Source organism: Branchiostoma lanceolatum, chromosome 15, assembly GCF_035083965.1.
Source record: "Branchiostoma lanceolatum isolate klBraLanc5 chromosome 15, klBraLanc5.hap2, whole genome shotgun sequence".
Lineage (NCBI taxonomy): Eukaryota > Metazoa > Chordata > Leptocardii > Amphioxiformes > Branchiostomatidae > Branchiostoma > Branchiostoma lanceolatum.
This window is the reverse complement of record NC_089736.1, coordinates 12,024,709-12,047,048: the sequence shown is the minus strand read 5'-3', so window position 1 is coordinate 12,047,048 and position 22,340 is coordinate 12,024,709. Positions and strand designations below refer to the sequence as shown.

Below are 22,340 nucleotides of genomic sequence, written 5' to 3'. Positions count from 1 at the left end.
TTTATTCGAATATATATTTAAGTACATAGCATAACAGCAAATTTACATTACAAGTTTATAATTCCACAGATATACACAGTTGCATATTGAAGTAGTCAGGTGAGTTGGTAATGTAGTAAAATCACATTTTCAAAAGTTTTCAGATCATGGTAGTATGGTACTGTTAATTCATTTGAATTCACAGCATGTTGACAATCAGGGTGTCAGTTTGCAGTTAAAACTACATGTACGGTGGCTAACAGGTACATGTACAATGAGCAGCACACCCCTACATGTACTTTGGATGCACACACACCCCTACTTTGGGTGTCTCAACACCCCTACTTTTAAACCATTTAAATGTACTGTAAATGCATTTAAGTTCGCATAGTTTTTATTTCGCGCTAAGGCGAAAATGGAGTGTTAACGGTGGTTTTAAGTTTGCGGCAGCGCTATAGTCACATACTGCTACAGTATTGGACAAAAATGTTCACGGTGGTTTTAAGTTTGCGGTGAAACGGTCGCCGCGAACATAAAACCACCGCAAACATTTCTGCATTCACAGTACCCTGTGGTGTTGACTAGTTAGGCAGATGGTGATCTGGGCTCTGTTATTAACGTGTCCTGTCACACACAGTGATCCTGCGCATCTATCTCGCATCTCCCTCGCGGCGCTTTCCCCGCATTATGAACCCTTCCGCTCCCAACACTGGGACATGGTATTTTAAAGCCTGTGTGGCGTTCAGAGTTTGATTGTGCTAGATTTCTTCGAAAGGTTTCATGCACTGTGTTGTTCGTTTGTTTCGCATATTTCAAGTCACTTTATTCCACACATGTCCTTGAGCTGCCTTTGTTTCATTATCTTTTTTTTCGTGGAGAAATTGTTTTGCGCATGCTTGCGCGTGTGTTTGCGTGTGTGTATGTTTCTGTGTCCGGATACTTAAAGTCAGCATAACTGAAGACCGTCTAGATGGATTGTAATGATGGGGAATAAAAGACGTTAAATTGGATAGAGAGAGAGATATACATTTCTCGTTTTACAGTATTCTCACAGTACCCAGGCACTGTTGGCTCTGACAGGTGATATTGATTTTTTAGCAAGTGTTCCAAGCCCCGGCTGATCCCCCCATCTCTATCAATTGTAGTCAGACAGCTTGGGCTAGTTGATAAGTGTACATGTCAGCCATGTCACGGTACAGCCTCTGATCCTTACAACAAACTATGCATGACTAGAAATATTTCATGAAAAAGAAGAATTTTATTGCGCGACAATTGTAACAGGTGTATGGCAACTTGTACATACAAGACAGTTGAATTATTGCTATTATCTAACAATTTTAAAGAATTGACAGGCTCCGATCCTTACAACAAACTATGCATGACTAGAAATATTTCATGAAGAAGAATTTTATTGCGCGACAATTGTAACAGGTGTATGGCAACTTGTACATACAAGGCAGTTAAATTATTGCTATCATCTAACAATTTTAAAGAATTGACAGACTCTAATCCTTACAACAAACTATGCATGACTAGAAATATTTCATGGAGAAGAAGAATTTCATTGCGCGACAATTGTAACAGGTGTATGGCAACTTGTACATACAAGACAGTTGAATTATTGCTATTATCTATGTAACAATTTTAAAGAATTAATCTGATTTATGAATAACAGTAGAGATAATATGCATGTAGCTATGCATGCTAATAATATACTCAAAAACGCAGTTGATAATAGTTTGCTCCCTCAGGAATGTATAACGTCTCGTTTTTGCACAGAGTTGTATATGGACTGGCTTACATACTAGGTAGATATATGAACAGGGCATGATAATTATTATATTCATATTGAATATCCCTGTCTTGGTAGAAAATGTATGTAATAATGGTATGTGTATTAAATTTACAAAAATATTGTGACCATTTTTGTTGGTCATTTATGTATTCTGATAAAGCATTCTACTGTTAGTTGGAGAATATTTGACTTTTATCATCCCCTGTTCTTATGCCAGTCTGTATATGTCAGTACATATATACATGTATGTATGCTACATGTGTCTTGATTGATTTCTGGAAAAAGATAGTGTGAAATCCATTCTTGTCAGCCACTTGTCATTGGATAAAATGTATCTCTCTTTGCAGCTCAACCTTAGAAGAATAGCATTAGGCCACACCAATGTAATTTCTTGGATAACGGATTTTTATTTTTATTTTTCTAAAATAAGAATCCGTTAACCAAAAAATTAAATTGGTGTGGCCTTATTACAGAATAAAAAGACTCAAAGATTCACAGAAGTAGCATTATTAGTCTTACATCCAGCTGAGGGCATTGAATCTCTGTTATACATACAAAAGATATGATACAGACTGCTAAGCAGTATTAACATGTATTTTTATAGATAATATAAACACCACATGTGATCTTTTTTGTTTGGCATGAAACAAAATGATTGTTATGGTCCTAAATTGATATTCTGCATGTGTCATATAAGGTATTTCTACCTTTTACATTAACCTTCTCCCTGCTGCCTAACTCTGTAACCGATAAGGAATTGGGTGCCAAATGGCTACGTCAGTGTGCTAAAGGTTAAATACTGAACCCATGATTGTTGTATTTTCTACAGTAACATCCTCCAGACAGAATACATGTGCATGTGTATGTGCAAAGATTGTTACAGGTTTGCGTGTCGCAAAACCTGTGTTGCTTTCGTACGATTTTGATCACGTGATCTATGGACGCCGCCATTTTGAATCCCATAATGTGAGTGGTGTATGATGGGAAGCGGTGACGTCATTACAGGTTTGCGACAGCAAAGCCTATGTTGAGTTATGATGTGTTGATTTTGACGTGTTGTTGTGTACTTGTTTTGTTTGTTAAACCCATGATTGTTGTGTTTTCCGCAGTAACATCCTCCACATAGACAACATGAACGTAGACGCCATGTATGTGCGAGGCCTGTGTCTCTACTATCAGGACAACCTGGACAAGGCCTTCGCACACTTCCAACAAGTCCTCAGGTTAAGCCCTGACCACGAAAAAGCCAAAGTTGCATTTAGGGTAAGTGTAGTTTTATTTATTCATTGGTTCAGCATGTACATGTACATGCCAGGGTTGCCCAACTAGCCATGCGCTATTACTAAGGGCGAACCCATGTGCGGCCAAAGGACTGTAGGTTTTGAACCACTCATACCGGGAAGGACCCCTACTCTTTTCGATAAGAGCGGTGGGTTCTTTAACGTGCTTGAGGTGTGGCTCTCCTCAAACACGGGACCTCCATTTAACGTCCTATCCGAGGGACATCCCTAACCGAACCTAGGTACTCATTTACACCTGCCGTGAGTGAAGTGAAGAAATTATTATCACTTATCAAGAAGAGTAGGGGTGACCCGGTGTGCTTGGCCAGAAACGCGAGCCGTAGCGAAGCCACATTGCACTACCACCTACTTGAAAAAGCATCATGCTTCACCTCAAATGAGGATGCCTTGAAACAAAAAACGTGTCTGGTGATCAACAAATACTACCGAAACACGTCAACTCTGTGACAGGGTCTTTAAGATGGCAGAAAAGAACCTTACAATTTTTATTTGTTCCACAGAAAGCTAAAAGCTTGCGAGCTAAGAAGGAAGAAGGAAACAGCGCTTTCAAGGCAGGACGTTACCAAGAGGCCTATGATCTGTACTCAGAAGCCTTGAGAATAGACCCCCACAATGTCTTTATCAACTCCAAACTCTATAACAACAGGGCTACCGTAGGGGCTAAGGTAAGAGTCAAAGAAAGACCATTAGGCCATACCAATTTTATTTCTTGGTTAACAGATTTTTATTTTCCCCAAAAAAAAATTTTAGAAAAAAAATCATGAAAATTTTTTTTCCTAAAATTTCTTTTTTTTTTAAATAAAAAATCGTTAACCAAGAAATTAAATTGGTGTGGCCTTAGAATATTTCCAAATGTACAAATATTGACCTTCTCTAACACTGCTTTCTTTCTTTCATGCAGTTTTGAGAAAAATGTTGCTTAAAGGTATTTTTTTGATTTTTTTTAATTTCTGGTTTTGATGTTTTCTCTCTGCTGTGTTCTGTGTTGATGCTGTTGCCATAGCAACACGAGTTAGACACGAAACATAGCGTGGTGCCCATGGATGGAGCCGAGGAGGAAACGTTCAAGGTTCCCGCCGCTGTTGGTGTTTTTATTCCACGTTGGTTGTTTCCCTTTCCCACGCATCCACACACTCACATGACTCCACAGTAGTGCTGCATACCGGTTCTGTGCGTAAAAACTGATTAGGTACAGGTCCAAAATACATGAAGTACCGTATGGATATAAAGTTACACCAAGTCTATGCTTATTTTGTCACTGATCTCCTGACCGCATAGCCTCATTCAACACCAAACATGACCAAAGTGACACCTTGGAACAGCGTAACTAATATGCAACAGGTCATTCAGGCAGGCGGGGAGTTTTGATAGCAAGGCCAAGGGAGTATGGCGGTAGGAAACCTAGTTATGTTCTTTGAATATAGATACTGACAAGTTGAAAACAGTTTATTTATGTTTCTGTTATTATTGAAGATGTTCAGAAAAACACATATCAATTTTTCAAATTGTTCAGGTACAGGTCCGGACTTTTACCTAAACCTCTGTACCGGTTACTGTACCTGATGTTACGTTTAGGTACGCAGCACTACATGTACCCCACAGTGTCCTGTTTTTACATGTGCTTTCTGTGGTATTCTGGAAGATGTTGAATGTCTTAACAGCTAATGTATTTTCATATTGATTTTTTTGTTTGCAGATATGAATTTTCATTTGAATGAAAACAAAAAATTGTACAAAGTTCCTCTATGAATTTTGTCATTGTATTTGGTCTTGTACTCCTTTCATTCATAATCATATAACTTTTGAGAATATTACATGGCCTATCTCATTGAATGCATTGATTAACAATTTTAGGACATACATGTATTTAGGACTGATTATTTATGCCTCATTAGAACATGAACGGAAAATCCAGTTGAAAAAGCTAGCAAGGATGCTCTTAGGCCACACCAATTTAATTTCTTGGTTAACGGATTAAAAAAAAAATAATAGATTGGAAAATCAACATGAAAACAGAATCGCAGAGGAAAGTTTTTACTTTGGTGCACACAGTTTCAGGGAGTGAACAGGGTCAGGTGCAAATTTTCATCCCAGCCTTCTGCTTTAATGATGTCATTGTGCTAAAATTTAAAAAAAATCTGTTAACCAAGAAATTAAATTGGTGTGGCCTTATCTGCTTGAAAAAAAGGTCTTTAAGAAAATAAGATCTGAGGGGGGGGAGTCAATATAATTGCTATATTTGCCTCAAATAGAAAATGCCACTGATAAACCAAGCTCTATGTTCAGATATGCTCAGTACATTTGTTGTACTATATCATATTAGAGTTAGTTTTTGACAAAGCATTTTTTGGTTTTAGGTAAACAAGTTAGATCAAGCTATCCAAGACTGCACGGAAGCAATCAAGCTAGACGACAACTACCTGAAAGCATATCTGCGGAGAGCGAAGTGGTGGGTTTTGGTTATTTTTGTTTCTTAATAGTTAAAAGGAAATATATCTTACCAGTGGACTAGCACCCCTGCTGTAGTGATTGCGCAAAGTTGTGTGGCCCAAGGGCTATTGAAACGGAGATGGGCGCTGCCCTATGCACCGTCTGGTGCGGGAAGGATAAGAAAGGAAAAGAAATGAATCTGGTACTTTGAAATTGTATCTATTACATTTCACTAGAAATAGATAATGATCTACATTTCAGAATAATTCTCAAGTCATAATTACTTCACCCTTTCTCACGTGGCGGACATGATAGAAAGAAAACGAGCCCTTGTGGCAAAGAATAGACTGATCCTAACTGTCAATCACAGTTAGCAGTTTAGCCAATGATTACCTGATAATTAGAGAATCGACCAATGAGGAAGTGGCTGCATGACTGTCAAATATTTGCATTTTTATGTTTTTATTTTGCATTTCTACGTTTTGACGGAGGAGGGCTGGGACTATGGGATCGGTCAACGAAGCTCTAAATTGCTGCATATTTTTTGTGCATTACATTAGTAACAATATTGATACTTGGATATCATATTTTAAAACTTAATGTAATTTAGGAGGAAAACTTAATCTGTACATTATTTTTGCTTCTTTGCCTCATTGGCCTCGTCTTCATTTTATCATGTCCGCCACGTGAGAAAGGGGTATGAAGTAGGGTTTTTAACTTTTCTGTTTCTTCAATAAACTCACAATGCATTGTTGCTATTTTGCCTGTGACACTGGAAGGGTTGCAAAGCAGTATGTGGTTTATTCTATCATAACTACATGTAATTTTCCTTGTTGTATGTTTTCTTGCTTGTGATACCATGTAAACTGTTTCCTTTCCAGCTACATGGATACAGAACAGTATGAAGAGGCAGTCAGAGACTACGAAAAAGTCTTCAACATGGAAAGAACGAGAGGTATGGCACTGTCTTAATGTTTGAGAGCAAGAGTCTTGAATTTTCTTTGATCACTGATAATAATCAATATCCATTTGGTTAATTTATGGCACATGTACAGTTTTACATGTAGATACAAAAGAAAATTTGTCCATATCCCAAACAAGCAAATTGGTGAATAAACAAACAATACACACACACACACTCACACACACACACACACACACACACACACACACACACACACACACACACACACACACACACACACACAGAACGCCTGACTTATCAAGTAGAAAATGAAACTTATTTTTATAAAAAGCTTTCTTCTCAAAAACATGAACATAACACAAGAGTAAACAATACAATGTCAACATACATACTATACATAAATCCCAAATGGATAACAGAAAACTAAAATGTAAGAATTTAGACAAGTTGGTGTTCAATTACGAGAATCTACAATGAATGAAAGTGTGGACTACTGTAAATGCAGAAATGTTCGCGGTGGTTTTATGTTCACAGTTTTCGCAGCGAACTTAAAGCCACCGAAAAGTCGTTCCATTGTTTGACGGTATCCCTACTATTGTTTCAACACGAACTCAAAACCACCGCGAACACTCCATTTCCTCCCTACTGCGAAATTAAATCCCCGCAAACATTTCTGCAATTACAGTATATCTTTTACATACAAGTAACTATGTTCAATCATTAACAATGATTTATGTTGATAACAAGTCATCTATATTTTGGTTATCTCTTTTTTTCAGAGCATAAACAGTTGCTAAGCAATGCCAAGCTAGAGTTGAAGAAGAGCAAGAGGAAAGACTATTACAAGATCCTTGGTGTCAGGAAAGACGCCTCTGATGATGAAATCAAGAAGGCCTACAAGAAGAAGGCCTTAGAAACACATCCAGGTGTGAGACTGTTTATTTATTTATTACCTTTGCCAAGAAGGTTATGTTTTACATGTAGGTGCCATTTGTCTGTCAGTCTCTATCTGACAGTGGACAGCGTAACTTGAGAAGCTGTGGATAGATCCTAGTGATCCGAAAATAATTTCATCAGGTTGGTAGAACATAGGATATTTGGAGTTTCTTTTTACACAACCAGGAATCTCACCTGCTGACGTTTCGGTGTCTGTCAGACACCTTCTTCAGAGCTTCTGACTGGAGTACTGCTTCTCGCCACTATAAGTAGCCGATGTAGGTGGGATACGAGGGGGGATACAAGCTCAGCCGCGTTTGGGATTGCGTTGTCGCTGCAAAGGGCAACCTACATCGGCTACTTATAGCAGTGAGAAGCAGTACTCCAGTCAGAAGCTCTGAAGAAGGTGTCTGACAGACACCGAAACGTCAGCAGGTGAGATTCCTGGTTGTGTAAAAAGAAACTCCAAATATCCTGGATCCTAATGATACTTAGTAGGTGGATGTGGGTCGGGAAAACAAAGGTCAAGTTCGATAATGGCCCCCCTTGTGGATTTCTAAAATACTGCAGCAGAACTTCCGGTTGTGTTGTGTTTTGATATGTTGTGATTTTTTAGTGGTAGATACATGTAGGTCTTGGGGCAGAGATTAAGTTGTGCGAATTTTGACCCCCTAGCTGCTTTTTTTAAACTGCAGGGGCGCTTTTGTTTCCGACTTTGAAAGAGAATAACCAAAGAAGGTATTGTACTATATGTGACAAATTGTCCTTGATACTATGCTCTTAGCAAGGTACTTTGATGTCACTATAACTTGAGAACATCACATCTTCCCAGATCGCCACTCAAACGCCACCCCAGAAGAGAAAGCAGAGCAGGAGAGGAAGTTCAAAGAGATCGGCGAGGCGTACGCCACCCTCTCGGACTCCAAGAAACGCGTGCGGTATGACAACGGACAGGACATAGACGACATGGACAGTCCGTTCAGCCATGACTTTGACCCCAACACTATCTTCCAAGCCTTCTTCGGCGGAGGTGGGCACGGAGGTCAACACTTCAGTTTCGGTGGTCCTGGAGGTCCCGGTAAGTAATCTCAAAAGTCTCCTCTTAAAGGAGCCCTAAACTCCAGAAGGGGGTGTTTATTTCCGATTGATAATAATTTCAGGAGGTAAAAAGTGCATACTACTTAACAGGATATGATAATTAAAAGTACATTATACCCACTAGTCCCGTGCACATCAAAAAGCATTCAGTATTCTACTAAACCCCCAGGTAGCCTCTAATTAGATTAAGTAATCTCAGCATGTGGATGAATACAATATGGCTTACAAGGCCTGACAAAAGTTAAATTGGCCCTCTTGGTTTGCTTATCGTCCTATTTTAAGTGTCTATAGGGAATTGGAGGGTCTGCACAGGGTTAGTGAGTATCATATTGTTTTACAAAACATGTGACACATAGTTACCACAAGTGGAATTCTGCAAAAAGTTGGCTGATTATGTATTCATTTAAGCATGATCCATTGGAAAATGCCACCCCCTTCTGGACTTTAAGGCTCCTTTAATCCTTCCTCAGCTTCTTTTGTAAGAACAGAATTTGAAGATGCAACTGCTTTGCAGTTTAGCAATACATGTACTTTCTTAAATGCAAGTTGAATGATACCTTGATAGAAGATACTGATGATGGCACTACAGATATATCTGTTGGCCAAATCTGTTTCATCTGTATTGGAACAATAGGCAGTAGTGACAGTGTTGCTGCTATGCAGTACTTCTTATTTTGACTAGGGGGCGCTGTGGTGGTGGATGCTCTTAGCCAATTTTTGCTGTCAATCACTTAAACCTGAGTGCCATACAGTCAGAAGTCTACTTAATTCAAATCAATCTTAACATTCTTTTCAGGCCGTAATTTTTTTCGTTCAAGTCCAAGAAGCAGTTTTCGGGGGAATAGTCCGAGTGGAAGTTTTCGAGGGTCTAGTCCGAAAGGCAGTTTCCGAAGGGCTCAGAATAGATATTCACAGCCAGGGTATGCCCAGGGGTTTTCGAACGCTCAGCCAACACATGGGTCTTTCCAGAATAACAATAAAGGGACGTACAATCCCAGGTATGGAGGTAGTCAGTCCCGTGCTTGGGAAAATATGTACAAGACCAGCCAGCCCCGCCCTAAACCCAACCCTATGTACACCTTTCAAACCGAGAGTCAAGCAGGTCCAGGCATGAAGATATTTACCTCAGCGCAAAACCTCTCGGAAGGACAGGACAATAAACGTGAAACTGAAGACAAGGTTGATTCTGGTGACTCTAGCTCCGAAAGCTCGAGCGTTCCGGACGGTAGTTCTAAAATGTACGCAGAAGCCAAGTTTTCAAGTCCCTTAGAAAGTCTTGTCAGAGATGAGGAGGAAAAGGGGGGTGAGCCAGAGTCAAGCACTTCCAGGTCACGATCATCTACTTCCAGGTCACAAGGGTCAAAAGTCAGAGGAGACTTAACAGCTTCAGCTGCTAAGCTAGAAGAGCTAAACCAGAAAACCCCCAAAGAGCCTCAGGGTGCTCGAAGACGGAGTAGTAGCGCCAAGAGTCCTATTTATATCCCCGGGCGCCGAAGGAGTTCCTTTAAAGAAGCTAAGTCTAGGTTTGAGCAGAGTTCACCGAGTTCGCCAGAGGGGAGGGGGGAGAGGGAAGGGTCGCAGGAGTTCGTGTTCAGGGACCAGGGGGTTCCAGTTTATCGTAAGAGGAGCACAAGCGCAGGTGTAAGAGAGGATGGGACAGGGGGGAGGAGGATGAGCAGTCCTAGTCCTCACCGCAGGACAAACATCAGGCAGGGGCTCTGGAGAACTCGGAGGTTAGACGAGGAGGAAAAAAACAGAGGGAAGATCTCTGAAGATAATCGTGATGGAGACGACATGTCTTCTGATTTTATCGTTTTTGATGATGATCATTATGGCGGAGACAAAGCGAAAGTTCCGAAAGAGACAGGTGAAGCAGTTTTAGATTTTATGGATTTTGAGGAGGATCATTTTAAGAGCCCTGACGACTTCGGATATGGCGATAAAAGGGAAGAGACACAAGAAGTAACGGTTAATTTCAGTAGGGAAAGCAGGAAGTCACGCCAAGAGAAGGGTTTCAGAGCTAGCGGAAGTGATGAAGTAGAAATAGATCCACCTCCAAAAGCGCCTGTTCGGAGAAAACACAGCAACAAGTCTAAAACCAACCGCACCGGCCCGTCCTCTGACCAATCAGACCCTGTCGCTCCTCCAAGGAGAAAGCGCACAAGCGTCCGATCCCCCACTGTCGAAGAAAGCGATCCAGGAGAACCGTTAGCTCGCTCTAGTCCCATGCTGTCCCGTGCAAACTCTGTCCCAGACTTCCGGAACCCCCCTCCTTTCGAGGATGAAACCCCCCCTCCGTCAGAGTATGAGAACCCCCTGTACTATAGGGAGCTGTCCATGTCACAGCGTAGCTGGGACACTGACTCTGTGATAGCCATACCTACACGCAGTCCCCTAGATGGCATAAGAAAGCGGTTGTCCCGTGTTGGCCGAGCTTTCAGGTTGTGCATTGGGCGAGACAGTAGGGTCCAGCGGACTTTCTCGGACGCATCAACGGCAGGAATGGTTCCAAAAGTAGAAGATACCGTCGACTAATATACTGCTACACCTATCATGGATATACAACGTATCCGCTACAGACTACAAAGTTTATATGGCTGGAAAATTTGAGTATCTTTGACAGGGCAATTTAGATTTGGAAAATCGTTTGCAAAGATATTTACAAGACCTTCATTTCAAGTTGTTATTGGATATGCAGTAAAATCATTTAATATCTAGTATGTTTTCTCCTGTATTTTGAAGATCATTATCAGTAATAATAATCTTTATTGTATTAATCTAGTTAGTAGTGTTATAGCATACCTGTAAGACGCCATCAAAGATGGGCATAGAAATCTTACTGTGTCTGTGTCGATGTGTGCCAGCAATGTTATTTTGTGGGATCAAATCTCTCTATGCTGGAAAATGGAGCTCTTTCAAGTTGTTTTTGTGGTGGTAGAGCAAGTTCTGTGTGGTATTTTTGTCTAAGGCCACACCAACTTGATTTTATGGATGACATCCTCTGGAGACCCCAAAACTAATGCGCGCGGGCGAAAAAAAGAAAAATCCAGCCAAAAAAAAAATGCTGCTAAACCACAGGACTACTAGTACAAAGTTGGTATTGCGAATTGAACCACAGAACACAGTTTATTTGTAGGAGGTACATGTAGGTTGTCATGTTCATCATAGCAGACTCAGCGCAAGTGATTGATTTTTAATATATTGACAAGAACGACCAAAGAAGTATACTATTAGAAGGTATTTGGCTCCAAGGACTGTGGATGATATATGACTGTGATGAGAATATTATACACCAATAAGGGCAGTTTCAACATACATGCATTCCATGGTTTACGCTCACAAATCCCTCTGCCAATCCCTCAATTCCTCTCCCATGTCTCTGATTGTTGCAAAAGAAACGTGTGAGAGCCACTCAGGATAGGTCGTGTTTGAAATTGTCTGGACGATACTCGCTGGCCGCCGCGATCCTCTCGTACAACTGTGCAAACGCAAAATCCCCCTAGCCAACATCGATGGCATACCAATCCACATACGCCCCCAGTTTTCTGATAAGCCGGCACAATGCTAGCCTTTTGCGACAATCTAAGTCGGCAAGTTCCGGAGTTCCGTGTAGCCTTTGAGGAGGTGATTTTTTTTTTTAAATTTTTTTTTTTACAACAGGCGAAAATCAATGCGCGCGCGGATGTCATCCATAAGATTAAGATGGTGTGGCCTAAGTGCAATAGAAAGTTTAATATGTACTATGTAGATAGATTTTGCATATTACAAGTATTTTGCAAGTCTCTCAGCGCTGGAGTTTGGTGCTCTTTGTCTTTGTGCCAGTAGAGCAAGTGCTGTAAAAACTTTACGCGGTAACTCGTGCTATGAACAGAAGTTTATATAGGGCATTAAGACAAGTAAAATAAAGTTACCAATTTTTGTTGTTTTTCTGAGTCAATTTCGATGTTACCCCCCTCTTTTCCTAACTTCTTGTCTTCCGGTCTTGTTTTGTGATGTTCATGTCCCAAAATAATGTTCAAAACTGAAACTGATTCAAGTTGTTATGATTAGGCCACAGCAAGTAATTTTTATGGATGACATCAGCGCGCTCATTAATTTTCGCCTGATTTCGAAATAAAAAACAAGAAATTTCAATGCCCTCCGACGGTGGTCAACATGCCAAAAATGGGCAAATATGTCGTAAACATTGACAGTCTAAGGTGTTTCCTTGCATATGAATACCCAGTGTAGTTCCTGCCCATGATGGTATGATAGCAAGCATTTGTCCTAGCAAGGACATTATATAAATAATGAGCTGTATACACAAGGTGTTTCATAGCATATGAATATCCAGTGTAGTTGCTTCATATGATGGTACAACAAGCTCTTTTCTGCATTTGTTGTAGTTAGTCTATTGAGATGTATACACATCTACAAGGACATGTTTACTGTTGAATCAAGGAGGTTTTATTATATATGAATGAATACAGGACTTAAAGACCTGTTGGTCATGATATCATATTTCATCGCCTCAATTCTTGTTTAACAAGGATTATGATCTCAAAATTTGAAAATATACGAATCTTGTTTTTTTTGGCCTGGCTTGTTTTTTTTTCGCCCTATCTCATTAATTTTGGAGTCTGCGGAGGATGTCATCCATAAAATTTACTTGCTGTGGCCTTACCAAGAATGATAATCATAACACAGCAACATACTCATTTTTGAAAAAGCAAGACTTTGCAGCAAAAAACACAACAGAATTGAGTTTCGGGATCAGTTCTTCTCTCTCTTCGGTTGCTGCACGACTGTGCTTTCTCCTGTAGTCACTCTAGTATAGCTATAGATACCGCTGGTGGGTTGTTCCTTTAGCTAGGGTATCAAACCACAGTGCTGTCTGTGCAAAGGTGCCCTACATACATGTAGTAGATATTGCTGGTGGGTTGTTCCTTTAGCTAGGGCAGGAAACTGGCTATGCAAAAGGTAACGTACTGTCCCAGGCCTTAGAAAAAATGTTGTGTTTCCGATTACAGTACTATAAAAATTAGGGTCAGGGATTTTTTTTCTTGAACCAGCAATTGCAATGTTTCCTACAGACTCATACATCAACTATTCAAAACATTAATCTCGTAACAGACTGTGAAATAGAGGAAGTCAGCAAGAAAATATGCAAGACTTCTATTTTGAATTTTCATAACTCAGATGTCAGATCATAAATTTTATATACCTTGCTAACGATCGACCCAAAAAGAAGGTTGGCAGATTTTGCTTGGGTCGGTCAGGTAACCTGAAACACAACATTTTTTTCCCCAAGGCCTACCGTACTGTCCTACGTAGCGTCCTCTGGTCTGTTCCACTGTCTGATAGGATGTTTCTTTCTTCCTCAGGTGGCGGCATGGGCGCTGGTGGGAACCCCTTTGGGCCAGGCTTCACCTTCCAATTTGGCTGAAGACTGCAGCGCAGCGCCCCCCACCCACACACAGGCAGTCTTCCCTCTATTCCCCAGCAAGTAGCCTGAGATCAAGGCCCTTTAGGCTACTCAGTCTGAGATCAAGGCCCTTTAGGCTACTAGCCTTAGATTAGGGCCCTTTAGGCTACTAGCCTGAGATCAGGGCCCTTTAGGCTACTAGCCTGAGATCAGGGCCCTTTAGGCTATTAGCCTGAGATTAGGGCCCTTTAGGCTACTAGCCTGAGATTAGGGCCCTTTAGGCTACTAGCCTGAGATCAGGGCCCTTTAGGTTACTCAGTCTGAGATCAGGGCCCTTTAGGCTACTAGCCTGAGATCAGGGCCCTTTACTAGACTTTAGGCTACTCAGCCTGAGATCAGGGCCCTTTAGGCTACTAGCCTGAGATCAGGGCCCTTTAGGCTACTAGCCTGAGATCAGGGCCCTTTAGGTTACCTAGCCTGAGATCAGGGCCCTTTAGGCTACTCAGTCTGATATCAGGTCCGTTTAGGCTACTAGCCTGAGATCAGGGCCCTTGAGGCTACTAGCCTGAGATCAGGGCCCTTTAGGCTACTAGTCTAAGATCAGGGCCCTTTAGGCTACTAGCCTGAGATCAGGGCCCTTTAGGCTACTAGCTTGAGAGCATACCTTGCAGAATGTACAACCCAATGTGTATCACATTGGTAATTTTTAGTGGTTATTTTCTTCTTTTCCAAGCACCAAAGAATACATTTGATCCAAGTTGTGGGAAAAGAATCATCAAAACGAGGAAAATACATTCTTAGTTAGACGTTTAAAACAAAATATGGTACCAACAAAGTCCAGATGTTGACCACAGAAACTAGAGGGAATACTGCACTGTACTTGTAGAAGTAGATTTTGCTGGGGGATGGTACATTAGATGTATGTGGTGGAGGGGCCTCCTGGTGTTGTAGAGTGCTGTGGTGTGGGTGAAACTAGTACTGTACAGCTTTTTGCTCAGGACTGTTTCGTACTCCTACGATCTTCGATTACACCCCAACCAATCCATCGCTTTGAAACTCAGATTCGAATCAGCCATGACCCGACAAATTGCTTCCTAGTTTGCTTCAATGACGAAATCTGGCAAAACAAACTCGCCAGTGAGATGCTCGAAGGTGTCAGCTTTTAAATGATGTTTTCAGATTGACAATTTTGGCAAAGAAAAGTAGTAGAAACTTCTTTTTTTTAAACGTTAAGTCGTGGTCAGCTTCTATCACTTCCAAAGTGCCAAAATTGTCAATCTGAAAAAATCTTTTAAAAGCTGACACCTTCCAGCATCTCAATGTGCGAGTTTGTTTTGCCAGATTAAGTTGTTAAGGCAACTTAGAAAGTGATTTGTCAGGTTATGGCTGATTCGAATCAGTGTTTCAAAGCGATCGTTTGGTCTGGGTGAATTATAGACAAGTTTGATAAAGGACTTTCATACAATCAGTGTACGCTTGTCATCAGGTTGTTTGTATTTTTGCTTCTTGGTTAGTTATGTTACATACATACATTTGTTATCATATCTTGTATAAGTTTATGTCAAAATCAAAATGTATTTGAAGTGTAAGTCAGAAACATATGCTGAAATGTTTTACCAATTGATAGCAACCCAGCAATTCAACTATGAATGAGAAAGTCTTATCTTTAGTTCTATAATATACATGTTGAAACGAGTGCCATCATGACTTCTTTGAAATATTTAAAGCAGTTCTGAGGCACAAGAAGGCAAGAAGGAAATACGATTTTGATATTATATTAGCATGTAGAAATGATGTACAGTTAAGAGGAATTTTTCACCAATATTTTGTTTTTAATCTGAAAGAGAAATACCTCTTGTAGAGTGAGAATCAATAAATATAAGCTTAAGATCATCCTGGCAAATTTCATCTGATTTAATTGGGTATCTTACTGGACTACGCCTGTTTGCGGCAAATTATTGCAGCAACTTTGCAAATTTTTGTGAACAGTCTTTGTAGCTTTAACTGGGTATTTTACTGGACTACGCCTGTTTGCAGCAAATTATTGCAGCAACTTTGCGAATTTTTGTGAACAGTTTCAGACAGACGCAATGAGATACCCACTTTAGTGTGAGTCAAAGCGATCAGGAAAATTCATCTGGCTAAATATGTTGTACAGCTCTATAGGTATGGTGTGATGTGCCGCTTCTCAGCTATTCTCTCTCATAGGAAACGCAGCTTAAGGCCATGTTGATTTGATTATATCTATGGCATCCTCTCTGAACACCAAAACTGATGTGAGCATGCGAAAAAATAAAAGTTTGGCAAAAAAAAATTGTAAGGAGGATTGAAAAAATGACTAAACACACGGGAGTATGGTATACCAAACAATACATTCTTTATTTTTGCTCTTTCACATCTTTGATTTGGGCAATTTTTTTATTACATCCATTTTCCGATATTTTTTTGTCATATGCTTTTTATACTTTTGCAGCATGGTCCAAAACAATGTTTTTTGGTAAACAAACGAAAATTGATGTGTGCACCGATGTCATCTATATAATCAAATCAGTATGGGCTTCATGCTGCAACATTGCAAGACCTATTAAGTTGATATGGTAGTGCAAGGCTTGTCTTAAGACTTCACCATTAGGACATTTCTTTCTAGATATCATTTGTCAGAGATATGAAGTCATTAATAGCTGCACTTCTTTTTGAAAATGACATGATTTATTTTTAACTTGTAGTTCACTTGTGACATACTCAATGATCCTATAGTACAGTTAGCCACAAACTTTACCTTATTCTTATTTAATTATTTAAAATCATTTACATATTGTGGCTAGTAGTTTCAAGATGTTGCCTGACTTTCTTGCAGGTTTTGCAGCTTCTTAATGTACAGAACAGCTAATCTTTATGTAGCATATCATGTTCATTGTAGGTGCATTGTGTGCATATTGTACATGATGCAAATGTGTTGTAGAATAAAAAGTGTCCTTTTGCGCTACTGTACATGTGACTGCCCAAGACAAAATAACCGAATAAAAACTCATTTTTCCTTAACACACTCAATACTCAAGGCTGTATTTCTAAAATGTTGTCCATTTTCTGTTGTGCAGTGACTTACTGAAAAGGGTTGATACACTGTTAAGGGTAATACAATGTCTTAACTTAATGTGTATTACTACACCCTCCCCTGGATAGTTTTTGGACCATCCCTAGCTAATTTGTATGCGCATTGATAATAAGTCTGGTGTGTCTGGTCTGAAATGGCATCAGAATGTTTCATTAGCATGCCAACATGGATTGCTGCACTCCCAAAGTGTCAATCAAATGGTATAGACTTTGTTTAGTCTGTGCAGGCTTTTTGGGCTGAATTTTTATACTTAGAGGCAACCAAAACGATATTAGGGCCAAAAATAATGGAAATTTAAAAAATGCTGAAATCTTTATGGTAGTGACATTCACTAACACTGTTTAGCACATTTGCGTAATATCTTCATACAGTTGCAATGAAACTACATTGTATGTTTTCCATGTGCATAATGATCTAAGCTACAAACAGACGTTCGCACATCTTGGTATTTACTAATTGTCCGTAATTATTAGAAAATCAAATTTTTTGATAAGGCAAAAACAATTATTATTTTCCAATATTTCCAACTCATATGATCAAACATAAGTACCTGATATGCCAGACATACATCTCATGCCTTGAGCATTGACCTTAAAATGTATGCATCTAAATGCTGTATCCCCTTGAATCGGTTACTTGATACAAATTGTAGCAGAGGTTACAAAATATTACAATCATTCAGTTCCCTAGTTCTTTCTTCTGTGACTCATTCTTGAGTCTGGTTCCTGCTTCAGTTGTTGTAATTCAATCCCACATGCCCTTAGGTCCTTAGGGGGGCCAGGTGGCATACTAAACAGCTAAACCTTGTCACCAAGGCAACATATGGTTTGAGCTTCGTTTTGCACATCGTTATAAATTGCTTTTTGTTTTGATCATCTTTCCCAGCAGAGTGGGTTTTTGTTGTCAATTTTTTTTTTCACAACGTATAAGAAACTGAACTCATGCACCTGTTAGAAGATGTTGCCTGACATGTCCTGATCTCTAAGCAGCCCTGTGGGGTGATAATTTTTACAGTACACTCAGGTATGCTTGCTATTCTCCAAGCAGAGGTTACCTCTGCTACAAGTGGCATGGCAGTGGTGTAGTGGCAGGATGTTTGGCCCAGAACCCAGAGATACCGGGTTCGAATCCGGGGTTCCCTGATTTGTCCCGTTGACGTTGTGCCCTTGGTAAAGGCACTTAACACGACTTTCCCCACTTTACTCAGGTGATAATGAGTACCTAGCTTTGGTTAGGGACGTCCCTCGGATAGGACGTTAAATGGAGGTCCCGTGTTTGAGGAGAGCCACACCTCAAGCACGTTAAGGAACCCACCGCACTTATCGAAAAGAGTAGGGGTCCTTCCCGGTGTGTGTGGATCAAATAAATCTGTCTGGATATGCAGCTTGTACTCTTCAGTACAAATCTGGTGTGTTGCGCCTTCATCATTCGTTCATGCGGTTTACCGGGTATGCAATACAAACAAAAACAATAGGGGGTGGGTGGTGGTGGTCTTAAAGTGACCACGATTTGCCTCCCTCCTGAGAATACTGTAATGGTTGAAATTTTGCAGTGGTTTAGCCCAACCAATATGAATGAATAAAGAAAGAAATGGTGTTCCTGAAACCCCTGCTATACCCCCATTTGACCTTGATATATCGGGTAAATCCAGGGTGTCACTGGAGAACAGCAGCAATCTGGGGCTCATCAATCATGTTCAGTCAGCTAAACCTACAACAGGCCCTCAGCAGACAACACCCTGCACACCAGGGAAGTTAGCCTCCATAGCAGGCTCTTTGGGCCTTTCTTTGGGCTTTTGCCGATGCCTTCTTTTCGTACTGGGTCGTTTGTACAGCAAGCCTGTAACAATTAGGCCCGGTAGATGGTTACGGACTGGCTGCACGGACGACCCAGTACGGAAAGAAGTCCTCAGCAAAAGCCCCCAAAAAAGGCCCAAAGAGCCTGTTACGGAGGCTAGAAGGTTAGTAGCCTAGAATTACATTTCCAAACTGGCCGCGGCGCATGCCTGCGAAGCTGGTGTGTTACGCCGAAGGGCGGTTTTACCAGCTATATAGATACAGACACAGACCAAGCAGTTTGCTGGAACAAAAAGTATGATACAAATATTGAGAACGAATTCCACTTCATAATGCATTGTCCAATCTATGACAGTGACCGGCAGAAATTGTTTAAATCGATTGTATGTAACTCCGGAAAATGCCGCATACCAAGACAGAGATATTCAATATGATAATCTCCTGCCCTGTTCAAATATCTAGTACCTACATATGTAGGCCAATTTATATACAACTCTATGCAAAAACGAGACATTGTTTTACATTCCTGACACATCTACATCCACATTTGAATACTATCATCATATACTACACAGAATACTATCATTGTCATCATTACATTGTATACTATTTTAGCCATTAGAATACACATTATTAGATCGATTGTTATTCACGTTATAGATAATTTCCTTGAAATTGTTAAATATTAGAAATAGTCGATTGTTATGTACAAATTGCCATACATTGTATCCGTTACAATTGTCGCGCAATAAAGTTCTTCTTTTTCTTCTATAAAAGGCAACATAAAACGTAGAAATGCAATTTTATTGGGTGATTCATGTGCTAAATGATTGCTACCCTGGGTTCAACATACAAAATTTAAACGGTACCCTCCAGACCATACAGATCCAATCAGCTTTGACATTTCAAGGGTTAAATAGCTGCAGGACTTGCAAATAGAATATTTCATATTTCGGGGGCCACCACATTGACTCTTCAAATACAAGCCTACCTTTGCCAGAGGCTTAGCACTTTATGTCATACCTTTGCCGAGATAACGATTTGCGAAATTGCAGAGCCTTTGACTTCGGATGCGTTTAAATGTTTATTGTTTGGGTGGGTAAAATACAACACGATGTAGTCTGTATCACCGTTGCGGTCCCAGCCCTCCCGCAGGTCGGATCGCCTTCAAGCCTTTGGCCGCTCCGACCTGCAGTTAAGCTGGAATGGAATATGTTGTAAATACACTGTATGTAGTATTATGTCATGCCTGGGCCTGATACGGGTGTTCTGGACCGTGTGATAACTATCCGTATCACATGAGGTTCTAGAGTTGTATCACACGGGCTTCCATAGAATATTTCGAATGCATTTCGAGCGTGCTGGTTGCACCACCGTCGAAAATTCGAATACGGGATTCGGAGGTTGGAATCAATGTTGTTACAGTTTTTTGTCCGAGGACACAAAACTCCCTCAACTTCTGGCGCATTCCGCGTTGAAATGTGTGTTTTCTCGGGTAACATGTATGACATGAATAAATACAACACGGTGTATTCCGCATCACCCTCGGTCCCAGCCCTCCCGCGGGTCGGATCGCCCTCCGGCCTACGGTCGGGCTGGTACCTCGGGTGATACGGAATACCCCATGTTGTAGCCTAAGGTAATGCCTAGGGTGTTGACGTATCAACAATCATGAACTTCTGTCAATTCTTCCCATGTTATAGAGACAACCCAATGGAAGATGCTGTTTAACTTGACTTTTATTTCATCATGAGTAACTTACATTGTTTTTCACATAGGTTATGGCCATATTACATGTAGGCACATTTCAAAGAACCTGTTGTAGAACACAATATGTGTTTCTGGTCTTCTTGTCAATACAAATCTAGCACTACAAATATGTATTTATTACATACAGTCTTCACTAAGGCCCAATTTACACTTGTTCTTTGAAACCGTAGTACTACACATCATAGTCTACTTCTGTAGTACACTACAACGTCACATCCGCTTTATACTCAATGACAGGAAACGTAGCCGGACACCCGCTGTTCCCCGATTGCCATGAAACTGTACTGACCTATTGTGACCTTTGAGAAATTGCGGGCGGGAATTTCAGCACGGTTTTTATTTGCGAAATGGTTTTCTTTTTACACCCAGAAAAAAGCTGTAGTCTACTACAGTAGTAGACTACGATGTGTAGTACTACAGTTAAAAGGACAAGTGTAAATTGGGCCTAATATTCATAACAAGTCCTGGTGACAGTCCTCCTACATGTAGACATGATGAATACATGTGTCACTTATATGGCCATTTTTGTTCAAAAGTTTCAGTCTAAACAACAGACGATAAAAAATTGATAAAGACATTAAACAACAGAGAATCATGTGCAAAAGTGTTTGTGCAAGTTTCCCATTACAGATCAACTGTTACAGTTTGTGCAATTTTTTACCTTTTCTTTTTTCTTAACTTTCTGAGTTCTCCCTGCTGCCTAAGTCTGTAACCAATAGGGAATTGGATGCCAAACAGCTACTTCAGAGTGCTTAAGTTAATGTATCCCCCCTCAGTGATACCCCATTAGGGGTTATTGGAGGGCAATAATGATAAGGCCACACCATTTTAATTTCTTGGTTAACAGAATTTAAAAAAAAATGCTAGATTGGAAAATCAACATGAAAACAGAATCTCAGAGGAAAGTTTGTACTTTGGTGCACACAGTTTCAGGGAGTGAACAGGGTCAGGTGCAAGTTTTCACCCCAGCCTTCTGTTTTCATGATTTTTTTGTTGCTAGAATTTAAAAAAAAAATCAGTTAACCAAGAAATTAAATTGGTGTGGCCTAAGAAGAAGAAATAGAGATACTTTTTATTTTCAGTGAAATTTTTTTCGTTTCTCTACCTCTTACATTACATGCGGTAGTACATTATGTTTTGCATGCTGAATAAACTAACGAAATGACCAGTAGCAAAGCACTTCTTCACAACAATGATTTCAGATTTTAACGCAGTTAAATTTCTCTCCTTCACAGTGAAATCGTCCTGAGCAGTGATATGTGTAGTTAAAGTATTTGTGCAAATTTCTAGCCTAATGTATACACAGAGCATACATGCAACAACCCAACACTTAACAAATGTACTAAAAACAATACATTTCTACAATTCTCTGTACTCGAGCTGTTATTATGACATAACATTCCCTGCGTGCAACAGCACCTGGTATTCTTAAAGGCATCCAGAGAATTTATGAGGCTTGAAACTTGAATAAAAAACTCAAATTTCTAGTCATTCCTACACATAGTAAGTTTCAATAACACTTTATTACATATCGACATTAAAGGAGCAAAGATACGATGCCGTTGTGTGGTGAGAACGGATAGAAATCCAAGCCCAAATAGACTGATCCTGACTGTCCATCACAATTAACGGTTCGACCAATGAGAGAGTGACTGCATGTCCGTCAAATGTTTGCATTTTTATGTTTTAATTGCATTTCTACGTTTTGACGGAGGTGGGCAGGGCTAATTGGTATCGGTCTATTTACACTAGGCGTGGAAACTAAAACTAAAAGATCACAATGTAGATTAT

The 22,340-nt window shown here is 40.2% G+C and overlaps 1 protein-coding gene across 6 annotated transcripts in view; it reads left to right on the top strand.

Moving 5' to 3' along the window:
* The window catches only part of LOC136420673 (dnaJ homolog subfamily C member 7-like), a 46,013-nt gene extending 29,099 nt beyond the window's left edge, over positions 1–16,914 (top strand). For 3 of the 6 annotated variants that reach the window (XM_066407740.1, XM_066407739.1, XM_066407741.1), the window contains 7 exons: positions 2,884–3,037; positions 3,576–3,740; positions 5,433–5,524; positions 6,387–6,460; positions 7,210–7,356; positions 8,199–8,444; positions 13,828–16,914. In XM_066407740.1, coding sequence (XP_066263837.1) covers positions 2,884–3,037; positions 3,576–3,740; positions 5,433–5,524; positions 6,387–6,460; positions 7,210–7,356; positions 8,199–8,444; positions 13,828–13,889 — 940 coding nt within the window. In that variant the 3' untranslated portion in view covers positions 13,890–16,914. The remainder of the gene's footprint in view (positions 1–2,883; positions 3,038–3,575; positions 3,741–5,432; positions 5,525–6,386; positions 6,461–7,209; positions 7,357–8,198; positions 8,445–13,827) is intronic. The other 3 variants (XR_010753285.1, XR_010753287.1, XR_010753286.1) reach the window with 3 other exon arrangements.
* The last annotated feature ends 5,426 nt before the right edge of the window (positions 16,915–22,340 follow it).